This window comes from Mercenaria mercenaria, chromosome 10, assembly GCF_021730395.1.
Source record: "Mercenaria mercenaria strain notata chromosome 10, MADL_Memer_1, whole genome shotgun sequence".
NCBI classification, from domain to species: Eukaryota; Metazoa; Mollusca; class Bivalvia; order Venerida; family Veneridae; genus Mercenaria; species Mercenaria mercenaria.
In genome coordinates this window covers 49,321,334-49,344,678 of record NC_069370.1, presented here as the reverse complement: position 1 = coordinate 49,344,678, position 23,345 = coordinate 49,321,334, and the positions used below count along the sequence as shown (strand labels likewise).

The 23,345-nt window shown below is 33.8% G+C and overlaps 1 protein-coding gene across 4 annotated transcripts in view; it reads left to right on the top strand.

Moving 5' to 3' along the window:
- LOC123561624 (serine/arginine repetitive matrix protein 2-like) overlaps positions 1–23,345 on the top strand; it is a 47,437-nt gene that overhangs the window by 11,617 nt on the left and 12,475 nt on the right. For 2 of the 4 annotated variants that reach the window (XM_045354121.2, XM_045354122.2), the window contains exon 1: positions 20,535–20,735. Coding sequence is in view for 2 of the 4 variants with exons in the window: in XM_053553038.1 (XP_053409013.1) it covers positions 6,507–6,522 (16 nt within the window). In the remaining 2 variants the exon portion in view is untranslated. Of the gene's footprint in view, positions 1–5,511; positions 5,713–6,454; positions 6,523–20,534; positions 20,736–23,345 lie in introns of those variants that run through there. The other 2 variants (XM_045354120.2, XM_053553038.1) reach the window with 2 other exon arrangements.

The window sequence follows — 23,345 nt, the reverse complement described above, 5'->3', positions numbered from 1 at the left end:
GAAGATACTATTTATGTAACTTCATAAAAAATGTTTTCGGAGTAGAAAAAAAAATAGAAAGAAGCGTGATTTCCGTCATAACGAGAACGAAATATTACATTTGTTATCTGCGCAAGATGTGTTTGCCCTGCGCTAATAAAAAATCTGGAAATAATCCTGATAACTTGGATATCTTTCATAAACCATGCTAACTTTATCATTGTTTTGTGATTACAGGCTGTAATTGTAGCTTTTGCCAAATGAATATTTTGTTACATCTGTATCTTGCGCGGGATGTCGGCCCTGTGCTAATAAAAAAATCTGGAAATGATCCTGATTACTTGAATATCTTTCATAAACCATGCTAAATTTAACTTTGTTTTATGGTTACAGCTAAAGTTGTACCTTTTTGCAAAGACAAATGTAATTTTAATTCTGTAACCCGCGCGGGATGTCAGTTCTGCACTAATAACAAATCCTGAATTCAAATATATTTAATTTTTTAAAAACATATCATTATATACCTTTTAAAAATGTAGTAGAAATAGATAGAAACAAGAGTGATTTCCGTCATAACGAGAACGAAAATTATATGTTTTATCTTAGCAAGACGTATGTCCCCTTTTCTAATAGAAAGTTTTAAACATTTACTCGATAATTTCATACGCTATGTTCAACTTTAATTTTGTTATTACAATTACAGACTAAAATTGTAGCTAGAATATAAAGTTACTTCTACATAATTCGCGGGATGACGGTCCTGCACTAATCGCAATTCCTGAAATGTCAACAATATACCAAATATATGTCATTTCTTACAATACTAATTGATATTATTTTTTTATGCTTTTATAATGCAAAATAAATAGAATAACGAGTAAATTCCATCAAAACATGCCCGAAAGTTTACATTTTGTAGCTGCGCAAAATGTGTGTCCTGCTCTAATAAAAAAAATCTGAAAATTACAGGTGTAACATTATAGGTCCATTTAGATTTGTAAAAAACACTATAGTTTTAGTCTGTAATCGTAAAACTATTTAAAAGTTAATACGATTTATAAAAGATATTCAAGTTATCAGAGTAATCTCCAGATTTTCATTTAGCGCAGGGCACCGAGCACATATCTTGTGCCGCTACAAAATATAAAATTTCGTTTACGTTTTGATGAAAATTAGACCTACTCATTATTCAATCGATTTTATACTATAAAATAATAATAATAATAATATAGATAAGATCTGTAAGAATTTTCTTTTAATTATGTGACTTTTTTATTTCATCTTTTATCTTAGATATGTTGAGAGATATGCTCCCGTTGGTAAAAAGAATATTATTGCGAAATTTCAAGCTTTTTCAATATAATAAAAACGATATTTTGCTAAGTGTGTGCCCGGGTGAAGTAGAAAATTATAAAAATAGCCTAAAACATACCAGAGGACGACGTGTGCAAGCTGGAGGAAATCACACCTTCACGCATGTTTGGGTTTTATTGCATCTTGTATAAGATCGGAGGTATTAAAACCTAGTGACCGACTGCCGTGAATTTACTGATGTAGAAACAAATTTATGACACATAATTTAAGTACCAAGATATTCAGCATTTGACATCTATATTTATTAATAAATTGACCAACTGCATGATTTATCAAACAACAAATGCAAATTTCTGATATATAAAGTTACATTTGTTATTTGCGCTATGCATTTGGTTAATCGCATAGGTTAAATTTATCCTGCATCGTTGCGCATATAACCAACGTACAAAAATTTGTTATATGCGCTGCGCGTTTGGTAAATAGCGCAGATTGGTTATTTGCGCTCAACACATATATCAGCGTATGAACTTACGCAAATGTAGCGTAGAAGACAAAAGTCAGATGTAAAGAAAAGTTGGTTGCTTATAAGAAAGTGTTAACATTATAATGTTTAATAAAATGATTTTTTTCTAATAGTTAACGCCATGTAGTTAACGCCACACATATTAAAGAAAAAATGTTTGTTTTACATATAAGCTACTTGAATTAATTAGAACAACACCTTGAAATTATATCCTTAATCAAATATCGAAAATAAATAACTTACCTTTTCATATCCACACTACTTTTACAAATATTTCGTTTTATGAAAGTTTAGATAGCAAGCATGATGGTACACGATACGGAACGAATCATCTTTTGACAATTATTATAACAATTTTTGTTACTCAAAAACGAAGCTCATAAAATCGGGAGAAAATGGGTATTTGCTCAATGAAAACCTATCAAACCAAACTTTGCATACAAACTAAATATCAAGATAGCATGACTGTTGCAAATTGTAGCTGGGTACGTACGTTACAACTCCAGTTGGACTTTGCTCCTTATCTTCATATGCCCCGTTAAAATCTCGTTTGCTTAAAGTCTGTGAATACCGTCATGGGGATGATAATGGTTATTGTAATTTTAACAAAGTTCGATATGCAGTCCTCAAAGCTTAGTGCAAATCAATCAATCATTTTTTCGTGTTTGTGTTTTGCAACATTACTCTACACAAATGTTTGAAAGTAGTGAAATATAGGATATTATTAATATTTGCCGAAAAAGTAAAATTTATGTAACTTATAATATGAGACATGTGCAATTAAACGTGAAACAGGCGACTTGGAACGAAATATGACGCGATGTCGTGTCACAGGTACTTGCACACATTGATAACAATCTATAGGCAGAGCGCGTTACTTGGCGCAATAGTGAACGTACTTTTTTTATGTGGCTACATTTTTTTTGTACAATCAATTTATGGGAACAATATTTACAAAATAAGTTTTTATATTTTCAGAAATAGATTTATTTACATTCCAAAATGTAAACAATAATCAAATCTGTGATAATATCCTTTTGCAAGCATAGATCAAACAACACAACCGAGCCACATAATAGCAGACAATGTCTAATTCAGTCTTATCATGAGGGGTAATAAAATGTTCAAAACCCCTCACGCCCATCCGCATCGGCTTGAGCGCAATTATACTATAGTAAAATCAATATTCTGCATGATATTATAAAAAGTTCAAAAAGTATAACAACAATTATTAAGACCAATGACATGTGCAATAATCAAAAATACATCCATAAGTATTGATATTGTTCAGAAAAAATATTTTTCAGCCCGTTGAATGAAAGTGTCTTAAGCATAAGTGTCATTTATTTACAAATACTTATATTATTTATGAATAGGACAGGTCCTAATTCACCAGCTGTAAAAAGTGAAAGCTCTACAATAAGTGTTTATTACAGTATCCTTGCTCATTTTTGGCCGAAGAAAATAAAGTTTTAATGTTTGTTTTCTGTGTATATTTTATGATGAATAGCATAACACAGAACATTTTGTTTGTATTAATATTCTCAATAAAACACAGAACATGTAATGGGGGCTTCCAAATAAGTCAAACAATTGAACACAAACGGTGTCTCGTCTGCACCATTTAACTTTACCATTAGTACTATCTATTAATGAAGCAGAAAAAAGCAAATATCAGAATTGAATACTCTCATGCCAATACTGTACAGTTCGGACATAATGTCTGTTCAATAAAACTCAGCATGTATGCAAGCATTTCTAGAGCTCCACTTTACTGGGATGTAATGGGGATTCTGTTTACAAACTTCGTTACATTCTAGGTCATTGCATTTTTCAAAAATTGTATTTTAGCAAATGATAATATATTTTATTGACCTGCTTCGGTTTGACATTATGGCATTTCTTTTGAAACTTCTGCAAAATTATTTTCAGAGCGCATGGTTTCTAAAGATTTCATTTTATAATTACACACTTGGGCATTTTTATTGCTGGTAATATTTAGTGTTTTAGGGATTCGGCTGGCAAGGATTGCTGTGCATAAATCGTCCTGTAACATTTTATCTTTAAAATTCTTTTTAAAAAAATGAAGATATTTGCGATCTTGCTTCTTTAGTCATACAACCTTCACGCGTTCACGTGAATTATTAAAAAAGATATTTGCTTTTCAGTCACACCGATGCAACTTAGGTGACAAAGAGAAATTTTCAGCGTTTATAATGAAAGAAGACTTTTAGTTTACAACAAGTGGAAAACAAGTGTCAAATTATGACAATATACACTAAGTTTTTGGGTCATAATGTTTAATGTTGTAAAACAGGATATTCATTGTTTTACATCCCTTACCGGAAAATAAATTTGGATTTGTACGAAATGTGTCAAACAGAGATAAACACTACACCGAGTTATTTTTCCACTGTTCGTTTCTTGCTAGACTTTTCATATTTTAATACCATTGCCTTATAAGAATCCTTCTAGCAGGCTTTCAAAGACCGGTGGTTCTAAAAAAGGTGCCTAAATGTGCCTGAATTTATGTCTGGAAATAAAACAGGTGTCTCCCCTTCCCCCTCCCCCTTCCCCCAAATATTAAAACTGTTAAGCTGCTATAGACCTGAATCTGTGTTGTTATTATTATGTCGCTTTGCCTGATAATAGTTGCGTCTTACCTGCGGTTGGATTAGCTAAATTAGCATTGATTTTGTTATAGCGTGTGAATAATATATTTCCGAACAACGTTTCGATCTATGGTGTTCAAAACATTTATTAGTTACACGATGTACATGATCAAAACGTTTCAACTCTCTGAATGAAAAAGGCTTTTACCTTAAATAGTTTGAAAACTTTTTTTCTACTGATGGAAGCAAATAGTTTTAGCATACGTATGGGGGAATTGAATTACATTCTAAATGGAAACAGATATATGATATATATATAAAGTTTTAAGCAAACTATGATATTTCATATCATAAATTTGTAACGCTATTAAATGTAATGAAACGTGTTCCTATGTGTACCGGGCGGTCAATGCATGACAATAAGACTTCAAAAATCTGTGATGTTAAACTGAATTTGGAAACGATAAGTTGAGGAAAGATTCAATGCCTATCAAGAAGTACTACAATAGTACTACAGGTCTATTAAAATCCTACTGTACATATTGTCCTAAACGCAGGATATGCATGAAAATTTGAAGGTCTGGCTGCAAGAAACACTTCTGATGTCCATATCACTTCTTATTTATAAGCGATGATATAAAATATCCTCGGGGTCATTTTATATCTCTAATTGTTTTAAAAGTACAGGGTTCATTCATGACATCTGTTGTTTACCTGAAGCAATGGAACCCGTTTGTATGATGAGCATTGCCTTCTTTCTACGCACAATACGGTTATTCCCATTTACCGTCATATCTTTAATCACGAGGAAGACATTAAGTCAGACTGGTCCTTTGAGAAATGGTAAACATATTTCCATTAACTGTCTTCAAAGTATAGGATAAATAAGCTTGGAATTTCTATTAAAATGTTATGGGTTTGCGTATTTGTCATTAACACAGTATGAACGTATGCCGACAGATAATTATCTTTAGAAATGAATTAATGACATATTGAACTGTGCTGTAATTTCTGTCGGCGAAGACAATGATTGCCGCATTGCACCGGCCCGGTTTAATCAATTGCGATTGCTTTGAGAGTAACGCCAATGAATTATGGAAAAGGGGGTTTTATGTTGAGAGAAGCGGTGAATAAACACTTTAAATCACAGAAATTGGTACCGATTGACCAAAGGTTTTAAAATTGTTAGACAGGATATCTTACAACTACATATATGTAAGCAAGCGCTTAAGCGGATGTTTTATTAATCAGTGCTTGCTTGCTTATAGCAAGGATAACAAGGTGAGTATTTTCAAAATGCGATTTGTAACAAAAACATTTCTAATCGTATGAAAATGTTATACAGTTAGTAAGTTATCTTATACTTAAACAATAATTATAGTCTCACAAAAAAGATTTAAGATTTTTTATATCGTGTTGAAATATATGACACTGGTATTTTTATTTAAAAGATTCATTTCAATTTTGATAAAATAAATATTTGTTTCACTTCGGTTTTTTACTTAGGAACTTTTCGTGTCGTGCATATTCAATTTTACTGTACTGACATGTACTTATAGTATGGCTGCCAATTATTCTTACTCACTTCCGCAATTCAATGTGAAAGGAATTTAACCTGTTGGAAACTAGTATGACAAGATTTTGCAATATGAAATGGTTAATGTTTACCTATTTGTGATATGGTTTTTACCTTAAAATTAAGCAGAAGTAAACTAAAATCTAAATCTAAAATGACTTTCTGTGTTAAGCAAAAAAAACAACACATACTATGTCATTTATCAAATATAAAACTCAAAAGATTGTCAATTAATCGTGGACAATTTAATTTTACAATTGTTATTATAATTTTTTCCCGAATAGTCATGTCCTAATATTAATTGATTTTCATGTGCGGTCTTGGAATAACGATATACCCATTAAATTTAAACTTTGTTTTGACATTTAGCAGTTAAGGCGACAAAAACGTATTCAAGGTATGCATGTTAAAACAACCCAGTTTAAGAAATATGTTTTCTGTTTTCAGGCATAATCTCTCAGTCTTTCAGAGGATAGGAGACTCGGCAAAAAGATGAAATATGAGCTCGGGGCGACGTAAGTTAATATTACGTCAACTATTATGTATAGGAAAAATCCCTTGTTGAGTTATTGTGAACGCTTCTTGTACATATTTTATTTAGATTTTTTTTTCTGCATGGTTCTTAATAAAAACATGGCAATTCACTAGACCAATGTGGATGTATAATGTATCTTACCTTCACGCAATACAAAAGGCTTCAGCTGCTGGAAGTACCTTTATACGGTCGTCAGGAAAGAAAACAGCATTCAAATATGGCGGCCGATTAACCGGTTCGATTCGATTTCATACAAAAGATTAACCGGTTTCAAAATTTTGAAATCGTCCCAGCCCCAAATTAATGACCGAATCAAACGTATCTGTAATTGGAAATATCCGAAGGAAATAATCGTTGGTACTGAAATGTGACGTTATTTTGTGATAGTTTGGTAAAGTTTCACCATATGAAAACGCTGTGTATCAAAACTATCATTTATTATTTAAAACTGTTTAAAATGCATACCCTATATTAAACAAAACCTTAAAATGTGATCAATAATAAGATGTATGAGAAGGAATTTACGATGAAAATATAACAATACTGACTTCAAGAAAGAGGAGAAGTTTTTATTTACTTGTTACATGACATTATGGACGATACGTAGGGAATGGTATGAAATATTACGGATCACTGTGTCGCATACCGCTATTACACTATGCACCAGGTTCAAACTCTCATTGAGTTAATTAGTCCGTCTGTTGCGTCATGGTAAACTATGTGCATTTCTATTTCTGTGACAATCAATTATGTTTACCATATCGTTTGTAATCGGTTACGATTCGTCTGGTGTCATAGTTGCGCTCAACGGCGGCTCTGCCTAGTTTAATTGATCTAGAAAGATGTTTTCCACGGTTATGATTCGTCTAGTGTCATAGTTGCGCTCAACGGCTGTTGCCTAGTTAAACTGATCTGGAAAGACTTTCTATGTGCGTGTGTTTGTTGCATTACATGATAATGTTTTAATACAGATACTTTCTTTCATGTATAGCTGTCACATTGGCAGAGCACCTATGTATTTAACAGAACCGCTTACAAAGTATGTTCCTGGCAGACAAGGTTTGAGATCGTCAGAAAATTCTGAATGTCGTTATGATGCTCCATACAAAAAGTGCAAAACATTTAATGAAAAAAGTTTCTGTACTGTTGGTCCAAAACCGTGGAATGAACTGCCGTTAGCATTACGCAAAAGTAAATCACTTGATACATTCTAAGAAAATCTTAAGACACTGTATTTCAGACACTTCATGGCAATGTTTTAAATGTTTTGATAATTGTTTATATGTGATAACAGCAGGTGCTATATAGTTTTTAATTTTATGTGAGTTTTTACATTTCACCTTTAATATTTTAAGATTTAATAAATTAAATGTACAACGCCATGAAAGGTCATTGTATGGAAATAGGCGTTTAATCAAATTAATCAGTTTCAGTTCCAGTTTTTGCACGATAATTTTGTTGTTAAGTATATTTCATTTTTATTTCATCAGTTGTGGCTTTGTCAATTTGTTTCTGGCTCTTTGAATAAGCATGAATTTGTCGATAGAGTATTGTCGAGATATTATTAAGATTAAATGGTTGCTCGTAGTTCAACAAAAGCCATATCAAATGAACGTACTCAGCCTTATTTCTGTACTTGACACGTTTCTCTCAATCATTTGCCACCAATCTTTAAGCATTTCATCTCATCTCGGACCCCCGTTTGAATAGTCTTCTAAGGAAGTCATACAACTGGCTTCAAGGAGTCTGTGGTGCTACCTCGTGTATCCAATGTGTGAAACAATGTCTTTATTGGGAAATGGAATCCTCCTTATTCGTGAAACGCTGGAAAATCATCATATAACCATTTCTGTGTCAGTGTTACTTGAAACCCAAGAAGCAAACAAATCTCATGACTCCAGATTGTAGCAGTAAAATACCACGCCAGCCATGCATAACAAACACAAGAAATCTGCCTGTTTTATTATAAACAGTAATAACTAATCATATTTTCAAAGAGTGTTAGGTCAATATATTAACTCACCTGATGGTGTTTATTAGTCCCCTACTGGGTGAAAACCAGTTTCGGGGACTATAGGAATGCACTTTTCCGTCATTCCGTCCGTCCGTCCGTCCGCAATTTCGTGTCCGGTCCATAACGCTGTCATCCATGAAGGGATTTTAATATTACTTGGCACAAATGTTCCCCATGATGAGACGACGTGTCTTGCGCAAAACCCGGACCACTAGCTCAAAGGTCAAGGTCACAATTGGAGGTCAAACGTCAACAGGGCTTTTTTCCTGTCCGGTCCATAACTCTCCCATCCATGAAGGGATTTTAATATTACTTGGGACAAATGTTTTCCATGATAAGATGACGTGTCATGCGCAAAACCCGGACCCCTAGCTCAAAGGTCAAGGTCACAATTGGAGGTCAAAAGTCAACAGGGCTTTTTTTCCTGTCCGGTCCATAACTCTCCCATCCATGAAGGGATTTTAATATTACTTGGCACAAATGTTCCCCATGATGAGACGACGTGTCATGCGCAAAACCTGGACCCCTAGCTTAAAGGTCAAGGTCACAATTGGAGGTCAAACGTCAACAGGGCTTTTTTCCTGTCCGGTCCATAACTCTGCCATCCATGAAGGGATTTTAATATTACTTGGCACAAATGTACCTCATAATAAGACAATGTGTCATGCATAACTTTCAGACCCCTATCTCAAAAGGTCACACTTAGCAGTCAAATGCTAACATAGCATGAACAGGGTCTGTTTCGTGTCCGGTCCATAACTCTGACATTCGTAAAGGGATTTTAATATTACTTGGCACAAGTGTTCCCCATGATAAGACGACGTGTCATGCGCAAATCTCGGACCCTTAGCTCAAAGGTCAAGGTCACAATTGGAGGTCAAAGGCCAATAAGGTTTTTTTTTCCTGTCCGATCCAGAACTCTGTCATCCATCAAGGGATTTTAATATTACTTGGCATAAATGTTCCCCATGATGAGATGACGTGTCATGCGCAACACCCATTACCCTAGCTTAAAGGTCAAGGTCACACTTTGAGATTAAAGGGCAATAGGATTTTTTCCTGTCCAGTCTATAACTTTGTCATGCAAAACAGGATTTAAATATCAGTTGGCACAAATATTTCCCTGGATGAGACAACATGTCATACGCAAAACCCAGGCTCAAGGTCTAATGTCAAGGTCACACTTAGAGACCAAAGGTCAGACACAAGAATGACTCTCTGGAGCATTTCTTCTTCATGCATGGAGGGATTTTGATGTAACTTGGCACAAATGTTCACCAACATAAGACGGATTGTCATGTGCAAGAACCAGGTCCCTAGATCTAAGGTCAAGGTCATATTTAGATGTCAAAGGTCAAATTCAAGAATGACTTTGTCTGGAGCATTTCTTCTTCATGCATTGAGGGATTTTGATGTAACTTGGACCAAATGTTCACCATCTATAAATAGATTTAATTGTAACTTTTTTATTACTGGCCGTAGAGAAAAATCGAGACCACTTTTCTGCGGTACAACATGCATGTTACATCCAATGTATAGGTGTATTTTGACATATCTCTACCGGGTAAAGAGTTTCTTGTGGACTTATATTATACAGATTTTCTTTTTTAAGATTAATTTCCCTTTGTTGGTACTATAAATAACTTATATGATAACTTTTTTATAATCGGCCAAAACAATTCAATATGAAAACAACTGTGGGTTTTTATATATGCACATTTTAATCCAAGTTTGTTGTTATAACATATTGTATATATAGTACAATATTGTTTATACATCATTGACAGATATCAGTTCATTATGTTATACTGCAGTAGAGACAATTAGGTGCCTTCCAGTAGGGGACTTTGTATTGCATGGCAATACTTCATTCACTTGTTTCATTTGTTATTCAAAGTTCGTTCTGCTGTTTGACAGTGCAACAAAATTACATTTGATAAAATTGAAGGTAATACGGGTTCATAGACATTAAAGTTTATATTTATCATACCTATGTAGCTTTGTTTGCTGCAACAGTTTTTCTACTGATGACCTCATTATCTATAGAATTTATATTTTATAGTTCAAGGGGATTTTCTCACCCATATATGACACATCTTAATATACAGACAACTTATGTGTGGAAATACTTTAGAATATATATACAGTAATATTTATAAGATATATTCAGTCAGATATTATTTTATGGCTCTTGGTGTCTGATATGTTTAAGCAGTCATCAAGCAATCGGTTATCTGTGCTCTTTTGTATCCATTTTTACATTTTAAAATCGCCTGAAGCGGCAAAATTACCGATACCTTTCGGCGAATACAGACAATCCATAATTTACTGAAATTTGACGGAAAGAGCCTTTTTTACCAAGTTAATTTTCGCCACTTAATTGCATACGTTTTCGATTACTACATTATCAACTGTTACTCTAACTCGTTAGTGCAAAACAGATATTCCATGACAAAATTGACTATGCAAATTTCATCTATCTATTTTATGTTAGCACCAGCAAATTTGCGTGATAATGGTACCGAAGTGATTCATTTTATGTTTGATATTCTTGTACCAGGTATTGTTATGTAAATAAAGGGATATTTATGTCCTGTGTTTGCTTACGGATGCTGCAAAAAATTTCAACGTGATTCAGTGTTTACTGTTTCGCACAGTGTCAATTGCAAGCTGATTTGAATAAGAATTGGTTCTGTATGAGCACGAGATTTTGGTGCATTTAGACTATGCAATAAAGTTTGCTTATTATCATGATTTATACCTTGTTTTCACAGTTGTGTTTTCTGTTTTGCTTTCAGTGTTTTTATCCGGTCAGTTTTTGCGCCTTCAAATCTAATTGTTCTTAGAATTGACGGAACCGTGTTTCATAACATATTTTAAAACAATACAGTAAAAAACACTGAAAGCATCGAATATATCAAGTACAACCAGACACAAATACAATAGAAGTAACGGTAGCTGAAAGTATCGAGAACATTAAGCTCTACAAGAGTTATACACAATGAAATGTAACAGCACGAGGAAAATTCTGAAAATATTGAGACTGTCCATATGAAATCTAGAACAAAACCTGTGTTTAAGCATATTTCTTACACCAGTCCTTCTAAATATTCATCCTTAATAGATACGCATTTTTACAGCCCGGTCTAACCATGACCTGAAAGCCGCAGAGCAGTCCGCCCTTGGTTATACACTGATGCACTAGGCTGCCAAGGGCGCTTCTGAAACTAGCGTCTCCAAGCCACCATATTTTTAAGCAAAGGAAAGAGAAAACATCAAAGGAACTTAGGTCGTACGAATATGGAGGGTGCGGCAATTGCTTGACATGCTGACTACAATATTGCTCTTGTGTGCAGATGCATTGTCAGGAATAAGGCAGATACCCGATAGACCAGTTTATGGTGACGTTTAACATAATGATTTTAGAATCTTGTCACTGTAAAGCTTTTCAGTAATAGATATGCCGGGTGCACTGGGTATTTGCACAACAGAGCCTTTGGAATTGAAGAAAATTGTGTAAAGAAGCCGTTTGAGTTCTTTTTGCGATAACTGGACATTCTTGCCCTTTCCTAAGCCACTGTTCGTTATTTATCCGCCTTTGAAGTGATATAACTAAATCTCATTTCATATATCATCTGCATTTTCATAGATTTTAGTCGGGCCTTTTTGCAACATTGCACCATTTCGACTTTTAGGTCTTTGGTCAAAAGATGGTATACGGACCTTGCTCACTCCTTCAATAATTTCAAGTTTGTTTAGTCAGAATTTCACAAACACTTCCCGATGAAATGCCTATTGATGCAGTTGTTTAGGAAACTGTATATCTCGAATATCTTGCTACAATGGCTGCTACAGTAGCAATGTTATCAGAAGATGCAGACGTTTTAGTACTACTACACCACGTAGGTCTTAAACTTAATTCCCAGTGGTTTTGGATGGAAAAGAACTACCGTAAACAGTTTTAAATTCTTGCAGAATCTGCTTGGCTGATAAAGTCAGGAACAACACATTTTCTTTCAGGTAGGACCTTATTTCCATGCTACGCGGAGCCTACATGCTTACGATGAAATAATATCAGTGTATACGAGTTAGTATGTTAAAACGCTTGTATCTCAGCTTTCACAAAACCAATTGCAATGGGACTTCCAATGAACATGACTATTTGAACCAACTAGAAGTTCATACAAAATTCGTGCTTGCACCTATAATAGTTTCTGCGGAAACGCGTTAGTCTTAAATCTTCTGAATTCCCCTCGTAGAATCCCTAGAGAATCGAGTACATCAATCACAAAAGGAGCTAAACACAATGAAAAGTAACTGTAGAATCCCTTTAAGAAGAGTACATCAAACACAACCTGAGCCAGCACAATAAATAGTTTTAGATGAATCCTGTGGTATCGAGTACACATCTCTAGCTAAACACAATAAAATGGTACTTGTAAAGTCCCTAGAGGCATCGGGTACATCAAGCACAGTCAGAACCAAACATAATAAAATGAAACAGTAGAATCCCTGGAATCATCGTGTGCAACAGGAGCAACCAGAGCCAAACACAATGAAAAGTAACATTTAGAATCCCTTGAAGCACTGACTTTGTAAAGCACAACCAAGCTAAACACAATAAAATGTAACTGTAGAATCAATTCAAGCATCGGGTATATAAAGCACAATCAGAGCTAGACACAATAAATGTAACTGTAGAATTAATTGAAGCATCGGGTATATAAAGCACAACCAGAGCTAAACACAATAAAATGTAACTGTAGAATCATTGAAGCATCGGGTGTATAAAGCACAACCAGAGCTAAACACAATAAAATATAACTGTAGAATCAATTGAAGCATCGGGTATATAAAGATCAACCAGAGCTAAACACAATAAAATGTAACTGTAGAATCATTGAAGCATCGGGTGTATAAAGCACAACCAGAGCTAAACACAATAAAATGTAACTGTAGGATCAATTGAAGCATCGGGTATATAAAGCACAACCAGAGCTAAACACAATAAAAAGTGACTGTAGAATCATTGAAGCATCGGGTATATAAAGCACAACCAGAGCTAAACACAATAAAATGTAACTGTAGAATCATTGAAGCATCGGGTATATAAAGCACAACCAGAGCTAAACACAAAAATAAGTGACTTAGGAATCCCTTGAAGCTCTGAGTATATCAAGCACAACCAGAGCTAAACACAATAAAAAGTGACTTAGGAATCCCTTGAAGCACTGAATATATCAAGCACAACCAATTCCAAACACAAGAAAAAGAAACAGCAGTATCCATTGAAGCATCGAGTACATCAAGCACAAATAGGGCACAGCCAGAGAGCAACCAAGGCCAAACACATAAATAGAGTCATACATGAGCAAACAATGCAATTGTTATGTACAAATACGACCAACAGTTTCTCTGTTGTTTCTGTTTTGCATTTTAACCCTTACAAATGTTTTTATACACAACAGGACACTTCGAATTAAGGGGAAGTCCTACTTTTATTGAAAATGTGTTTCTGTATTTTATTGTTCTAATGCGAACATTTTAAGTCATGTTTGCTAGTGCTTTTGGTAAAATGTTGAGTAATAACAATTTCAAATTTATTTGCGAATAGGAAATTAAATTTGATATTGAGATATGTCGTTTAATTAATTTCTGCTAGATTCTGAAACAACCTGCCACAAGTCACTGCAATTTCAAATAGTAAAATAAGGTTTATGCTACTTCTGATGTATTCATGAGATATGACAATTTATTCCTTGAATGCCTTCTGTTGAAACTGACAACTTAGATGACTTCATACGAGCAGAATGGCCATGCTAATGAAATGTCCAAGGCGCTAATGGATTTCATGTACACATTTTGCTTTATGACAACGGTATCAAAATATTATTTGAAAAAAAAAATCATACTTCACTTTCATATAATTAAACTTAAACAAGCAATTAAATGATGACTTTGGGTTAAATTAGAGGAAACTTTGTATTTATTTTCTAAAAGAACCAATGTCCCTTTTAGCTTAATGTACATAATTCTGTCATTTTGAAATTACCTTTTAAACAAAATGTATTTTCCGATGAAATTTTCAGCTGACAGAAATATGAAGTATTGAATAAACTTCTAAAGTGCTCATTTTAAGAACCTATAGGCAATCAAGAGTATGCAGGAAAACTGCTCATAGCAAAGCAATATGTCTTAACGATTTGACCCATATTTTGTAAAATAAAAAAGTCGCCTTAAAATTAATTATTTCCACAGAAATGTTGCATATATTCGTTTTGAAACATTTGCATTAATGTCCCAGTGCTGAATTTCCACATAACTGGTATAACATTGCTTTCGGAAATTTAAAACTTTGCGTATTTAGATTTCTTTACAGAGGACTTTGTTTTTAAGGAGGACAACTGTTTCAGAATATTTTAAGATCCAGTAATACGGAATAGTATGGGACAGTGAGAGAAAAACTCACCATTTTCAAAACAATGTTACATATTCTCGTTTTGGTGTATTTCCCAGTGCTGAATCATTAGTATTATAGCATTGCTTTTAGCAATTTAAAACTGTGTGTATTTATATTTTTTTTACATATAACATTCTTTTTAAAGAGGACAATTTTTGAGAATATTGTAAGTTCCAGTAGTACGGAAAAATAGTTAATATAAATTGTTATTGAGATAAATCTGATGGAAAACCATGTCATTTTACTTCTAAGTACTTGTTCTCAGTCGTTATGCACATGTATAGATTCATGCGTACCCCGTTGTCCGCACACTGCTTTATGGCTGACTGCATTCTTTGTGCATGGCTTTTATGGTCCTTCGGGATCATTGATTTCAACTCATTTAGATTTGAAGATTGAATACTGCTTAAGCCGGTGCTAGGGGGCGTGGGCAGTGTTGCTTTTACCATTACTGCCCATGAACAGACTCAATCAAACCGGGTCTGCAATTTTCACTATTTGCCTTGTTCTTGGTGCTTCCGAGTGATCTACTTTCCAGATTTTATTTTATGGTTGAACTTCTTTCCCACTTTTGTAGAATTTTAAAGATTAGACTGACTGATCTTCAATCATAGAAATTACTAGTAAAACGCGTCTCTGATATGTTCAAATAAATATAAATAATATAATTATTCATGCATGAAAGTTGGCTTTTATGGGGCTTTTTTCACAGGTTTACTTCATTTTACATATTTATTTTTAAGAGTGTTCGCCAAGCTTTTCCGATTCAGATTCACATAACTTAGCGACATTGCTGAGGACAATTAAAACAGTTTCCTTATCGTTGCATCCGAATGACTACCAAAATACCAAAGATTATCATTTAAGGGTTAATTTGAGTAAGGCAGTAAAATCAGTATGACAATTGTATGTTTGCAAAACACATTTAAAAAGCCCACAAGACTGACAATTGTTATGTTTGTTGTATAAAATGCTGTTCGTTAGTTGTTTATTTTTGCGCAAGCAAACAACATTTATCTTAAATTACATATTTTATTACACCATGTGTATTTCTTGAAGAAATAATCATGACAAGAAAAAGGAAAATTTCTTTGCGATGCAAATGTTTGAAATCGAACTGGTGAATACCAAGTATACAAATATAATTCAAATAAAATTATTCCATTACATTTAATATCGCTTTTGTTCCTAGATGTGACCAGCGTCCAGTTTTATACAACATGCAACCCGTACGTCCATCCAACGTTCGTTTTCATGTTTAAAGAACTCCGCATGATATCGTCCATGAAGTCTAGGGTTATATATCATTTTAGTTATGACAAGAATATTGTTTGATGTATTTTTCCCCATGTGGTTCTGGGACGATCTGTGTATGAAAAGAATTGGAACCACTGCCTTACCCTTGCATGATCGTAAGAGGCGACTAATAGGGTCTTAACACTTGGTTTTGCAGTAACTCTGTGATTCCAGCAGGTATGCAAATTTTGATTCCATACCTCATGTTTTTATTTCGATGTAAATGAGATGTGGAACCAAACTTTGTAGTCCTGTTTGGCGCCATATAACCTCTATTGTGTTGGTGCGCCATAAAACCCAAATAAATGAATAAATGATGTATTTTATTAATTTCATTATTGGAAACATTTGCATCCGCTCTTTTTTCACTGTAAGGTCTTTCATTCATGGTCACCTTTACCTTAAAAGAGGTGCATTGTATTATTTGTTCTTAATTGTTTTTCTTACTGTACTCTCCGGTTTGCAAAGTTATTGAGTAAATATACATGTCACGAGGTCCAAAACCACTGTATGTCAGTATTTTGTCAATGTGCTGTATTGTCCTCGTACCTTGTATATATTGTATAAAATGTCTTTTGTGTCATTATTTTGTATTATTTCCATACCGATTGATGAATGACATGAAAAATAATATAGAAATTCATATCGGATCGGACGGTATGGAAATAATACAAAATAATTACACAAAAGACATTTCTATACAATATATACAAGGTACGAGGACAATACAACACATAGACAAATACTGACATTCAATGGTTTTGGACCTCGTGACATGTACATCTGGTTCATGGATAGCATCCTGTTGTTTATATATTGTGCCTTTCGTTACCTCTACGTGAAAGAGACTTATCCAGCTGGAATAACTTATTTTCTCTGACTTTTAATTTTAGAACATGGCGGGGAGTTAAAATTGAGTTTATGCTCGTGTGGTGTTTTGTCACTAACCCTGTATATGTTTTATTTTGTCAATGTAATTTTGTGCTCATATAAACCATGTACACATCCATACACTATTGCTGGTTCGTTTCCTGTGTGATCTTTGTTATAATGTACTGTATCCTGAAGCCTAACATGTTGAAAACCGTGGCAGTATGATGTACAGAGAAGATTTGTCTTCATTTTACAAATAAGATATGATATACTCGATGAAATTGTCGAGACAGCAATGGGATGTGGATTAATAAGATAATTCTTCAGTGTTTTTTGTGCAAATATTGTATATTTGTCCTCATTCCATCCTTCTCCCTTTCTGTCCGTCTGTCCTTCCACAATCATATCTTAACGGTTTGTCAGACTGAGTTGATACTTGATGTTTATTTGTTTTCACTCACGGGCTACCATGATGCGTTTTAATCAAATCAATACTAGTAGAATTATTTCCCTTGAATCAATTAAAACCATTTTTTCCTATCCTCAGCGCCAGTCACATTTTGTTGATATTTCATTTGAGTGTTTGTATTTACCTATACGCAACAGTAATATTTACAACCCGTGAATGCAATTTGCGTCAGTGTGACGTTAAACCCAACAAAAACTAAGAAAGAAGACACTAATTGAAAATTGATTATAACAGGGTAGTTTTTATCCAATCTGTATTTATAATAATTAACTATTTATTTTGATCAAATAACTTTGCCATATTAGTGTGTCAAACTAAATGGGGCCGAGTTTCTTTTCATTGAGTATAATGATTAATTTAATGTGTATGTTTAGTATACTTTTATCCTATTTAAATCGTTTTGAGAATGCTCGAACGAAGAAACTGTATGCTTAATTCCAGAATTGTGCAGAAAAAAAATGATTTAACTAAAAGTTCCCTGAATATTGGTGGTTTTGACCATGTTTGTATTTCTCATATGTGAATTAAAATGTTCTGATATTAAGAATAATACACAGATTTCAACAAGTGAGCCAACATGAGACTTTCATGAAACTGTTGATTCAAAGGACAGAAAAAAAGACGAACATAAGGTCAAAATAATCACAGGTTAAACGATCGACATTACAGACATACTGATTCATATTAGTCTTGTATATAGCTACATTAACTTTTTGACGTAATATATCACATTTCGGGAAAAAATGCGCAGATATAAATGTTTTTATATAAGATGTGAATACTTTGAGGTTTTTTATCATGTATGTGCGAAAAAATGTGCAGTTTATTTCGAAATAAATCGGGGGATACTTGAATATTAAACCCAGTTATATATGAGCCGCGCCATGAGAAAACCAACATAGTGGCTTTGCGACCAGCATGGATCCAGACCAGCCTGTGCATCCGCGCAGTCTGATCAGGATCCATGCTGTTCGCTTTCAAAGCCTATTGGAATTAGAGAAACTGTTAGCGAACAGCATTGACCCTGACCAGACTGCGCGGATGCTGAGCACAGTAAGTGTTCATAAAAGAGTATGTATTGCTTTTAAGACTTACATGGTGAATTCTGCTCAACCTGGGCCAGAGGGCCTTGGCGGTAGCTTGCATTTCAACAACTGCCCATGAACAGGCTCAGTCAAATCGAGGCTACAACATTTTCATTTATGTCGTGTTGGGCGACCTGTGGTTTTCCACTTTTTCAATTTTGGTACATGCACAATTTTCTTGGAGACTGAGATATGCCTCTTGGTCAGTAGTGTCAAGATCAAGGTCACTGTTATATGAACAAAAATAATATTAGCTGGATGGAGTCGTAACCCCATTTGGTTTAAGGATAGCCTGAGAAAACATCAAATGTGTAACTTAGGTAATGATATATCACACCTTCAATTAGGATAAGGTATTGCAACCAAACTATTCATATAGGTATCTCACACGGAGATAAATTTCATTTTCGTGTTAGGATGTTCGGGTCAAGATATCGTAAAACAGTATTAAAATTATTAAAGTTTATTTTTCTGAATAACTTCAGCCTGAAACGAGAAAAGTATCAAACTTTGATTTTTAGATTCACTTGCATAGAGCCTAATGCTTGAGTTAGCAGCTTTAAGTCAAGATGAGCACTTTTACTAAAGTAGGCTAAATGTCTCATTCAAATAATTCCAGTCAGGAATATAACAGTTCTGTGAGAAATATCAATACATTGAACTTGACTGTCTTCTTTATATTTATTTAAGGCATCTTTTGGTACATAACGGGAATATAAGCACGATTTTAGCAGAGATGGTAATGTAAGGTACAGACAAGGACATTCTTATTCTTTGAAGTTAAATGTGATTATGCTATATTGTTGCCCAGTTACCATTGACATATCAACTCTCATATTAATAATTCATGTTTTTAAATGCTGTTTTTTAAAAAGTTTAAAAAGACAAAGAGTGTTTGTCTAAAGGTGACTAGCATGGAAATTGTTAGCTTGGTTCTTTGAAAGGTCACATTTATTCAATTATGTATGAAGCCAGTTCAAAAATAGTACGTGCTTTGACTGATGGTCTATTTTAAATGAAATATGTTTTTATTGTTCACGTCCTTACGAAAAATAGTCGATAATAATTCTTTTAAAACATTTTGAATGAATATTTGATGAATATGCGTGTAGACGCCGCTCTTCATGGAATTACACGCCTCAACACATGTATCATTGAAGGTTCCATGTTCACCGCCGTTTGAATACATCTGCGGGTGTCTCTAAATTGTTTTTTGTACTTTTAGCATGTGTAAATGTTGAGTTCTGCTCAACCCGGGGCTAGAGGGCGTGGACGGTAGCATGCATTTCCACTACCGTTCATGAACAGGCTCAATCAAACCGAGCCTGCAACATTTTCATTTGTTTCGTGTTGAGCGACCTGTAAAGTTTTCACTTTTCTCTATTTTAATAAAGTACTGTAATGTGGTTTCTTTTGTGCTGCTGCTGCTGCTGCTGCACCTTGTAAATGCTCAATATCAAAATATCGTATCATATTTGTTTTAGATAGATACTGACCAGTATCATATCGTACTTCACAGAAAGTACCTTTCACTATTTGTAATTTTGTTTGGCTACAAATGATGTTTAATTCCAACAAAATTATATTAATAAAACGTTAAAGGTTCATATCTTCCAAACTAGTTATTTGCCATTCATTACTCCTGTGAGAAAACGTGTTTGATAATTCAGCACTGTTTTAATCGATTCTAAAATAATATCACCTGTATCAGAGAGCAATGTCTGAGCTATTTTCAAACATGTTTCCTACCTGTATCTCTGTGACAACATTGATTTTATTAATACCCTGTTAACATTGATATCTAGATATCCAATATGGTAATGTCTCAGTAAAATTTATCGTCGCTTTCATCGATATAGACTTTTGTAGTCTATTGTTTATGAGGTGGTTTTATAACTTGAATTTATTGGAACTACCTAGGGAGTTTGTCTAATGTCATGTTCTGCCTGAAACACTGTTTTTAAGGATGGATATACAGAGGGTTATTCTTGATATGGTAAAATTATACTTATATCTATAACAATGAAATATTATCAGTTTTAAGACAATTAATGTATGTGTTTTGTTTTTGAGGGTTTTTTTTTGTTTTGTTTTGGGTTTTTTTGTGTGCTGATTTCTTGTTTTTGATGAAGCCTCGAAACAATTTAATTTTTTCGCCATGACAATATTGGAATATACGCATGTTCCATCAGGAGTATTATCGAATACAATTTTTGATATTATTCATGAGCGAAATGGCGTGTAACATCAAAATAAAATTTATGTGTATTGTTTGTGTACAAACATTATAATTTACATGTAACACTGGTGTATGTGGTTATTCAGCATGTAGTCATAGTCATTCCCAGTGTAAAAAATGTGTCTATTTTGTATGATAAGAATACGCATGAATTTTCTTTTTTTCTGTAGACCTATTAAAAAAGAATCCTCGTTGATTTGCAAGAACAGTGTATTCGCAATCATGAAAAGTCGTGAAACTCGTGAAGTAATTATCTCAGTCTGACCGTCAGGAGAGGTATCTAGTGTCACAGATTCGTATAAGCAAATTAGTAGCTATAATTTCTCTGACGAGACGTTAGTCACTGAGATGTTTATCGCGTATATTTCTATATTTACGGGGTTTTTTTTAAGCCAAATACACATTCTTAGCTGAAATCGTTGCATAAACTCAAAAGGAAATACAGAACAGAATCAAAAACATATTGAAGCATAATGTTTCGCTAGGCTTTTAATCAATCTGAGTGTCTAGATAACCATAATTGCATTACTTTTCATCTGTAAGTAAAACATACAGAAACTATAAAATACTGACCATTTTTAAACAACCTAAAAATATTAAGACTAGACAAACGGCCATAACGTAAAGCTTAACTATGATTGCAAATGTTATCTTTGGAGATGGCCATGTGACCATCGGGTTACCATGTAACTATTTAAGTCTAGAAAATATATCAATAAATATCTTTTAGACGTACAAAAGAAAAATTCAACTTCCGCCCGCCCGGATCTTTTAAAAGCTTTAGATACCTGTAAACGCTGGAGCTAACTGTGCCTTATTTCTGAAATACGGTCTGTTTTTGATAAGTAAGCCAGATCGTCATTTGTGTTTTCACACAGCATAGTGTGTACCGATGCACATTACCGACTCTTTATATTTTCGTAAGCTGAAAGATCAGCTTCTATGTAATTTTCATACAATATAGATCTATACGTACTATTACACAATTTAGAACAACAAATCAACTTACTCTGGTAAGAAATCTTACCAAGAAAAACCAAGCTTTTACTCCTTTGTTCATGTACTTTATCTGTATAAAAATTATGTAACGTATTTAGCATTACTTTTTGGTTGAAATGTGTTTGTTTGAATTTGTGGCGGCGAAATTTCCTTAATTATGAATAAGCCCGCCAATTTGAGAAAAACTCGTTCAAAGGTTCTTAAGTCGTTTTTTTATCGCCTATTGTTAACTGTTTCTGGAATTTAAAAAAGAACAATATATACTTTGACATAACTGCATTCCTTCCGAATTATAGAATTTTATACTATATACTTCTTAAATAGGTCAGTGTGGTCAAACTTTATTAGAGCATACTGTTTCACATTATATAAGAAAAATCGACGTAGCTTAATATCTTATCTTTAGTGTAGGGACATAGATCAAGAAAACATAGTGTTTCAATAAGTTAAATGTTATATAAAAAGCCATATCCAGGACATGGAGCAATCTATAGTCAGTCAAAAAACGTATATTAAGCAAGGAGATAGAAGAGTAAGACGTCAATTTGTGCTCCAATCAAGATCAAACCACAATTTAATGACGAGTGTTTCTAGTAAATGTTAGTCATTTACACACCCATATTATATGCGTATACTGTTGAAAGGACCGTGGCTATTTCTGTGTGAAAGCTTGTTTCTCTATACATATCAATGCAAAGTCAAATTTAAAGACAAAGAAACAGTTGAATGACAGACGAACAATTAATTTTTGTGTTAATGATTTATGCTTGGTCGCTTCAGACAAAATGCAGCGAAAAGTTGTGACTAAAAACACAGCAAAGCAAATACTGAAAATAAAAGTGAAATTCCGAGAATAAACAAAATTTGTAATCATATCGATTGCTAAAATGTTTTCACTATTCAATTAAATTCAAAAGTTCGTTGGTTTTGAAAGTCCCCTTACATTGCAAATATCAAATGTATACAACTGATGTTCCGAGTTTCATTACACAAGTAACAAAAGAGACCAGATATATATCTAAATGCAGCTGAAGGAAAGCAGATAGTTTGCTGATAACTTAAAAGCACTGAACACCCTGATATTAAATGTGCATTGGCTCCCACTCTGGTTCTAAGCGCCTTCTCTTTGTCGCTGGCTCCTCATCTTGGCCAAAAATACACACAGACGGTAGTAATCCGCTAACAAATCACGTAGATTATACAGTAATAAGACATTTTTTTTTCAACAACATCCGAACGATGACTTTGAAATATCTGACTTGTGTAAATCAGGGCGAAATACATAGGCATATGTCTACTTTCGGTTTAATTTGGTCCTATTTCACAACTTTCAAAAGTTCTGACGTCAAGAAATGCCTTCGCTCTGCA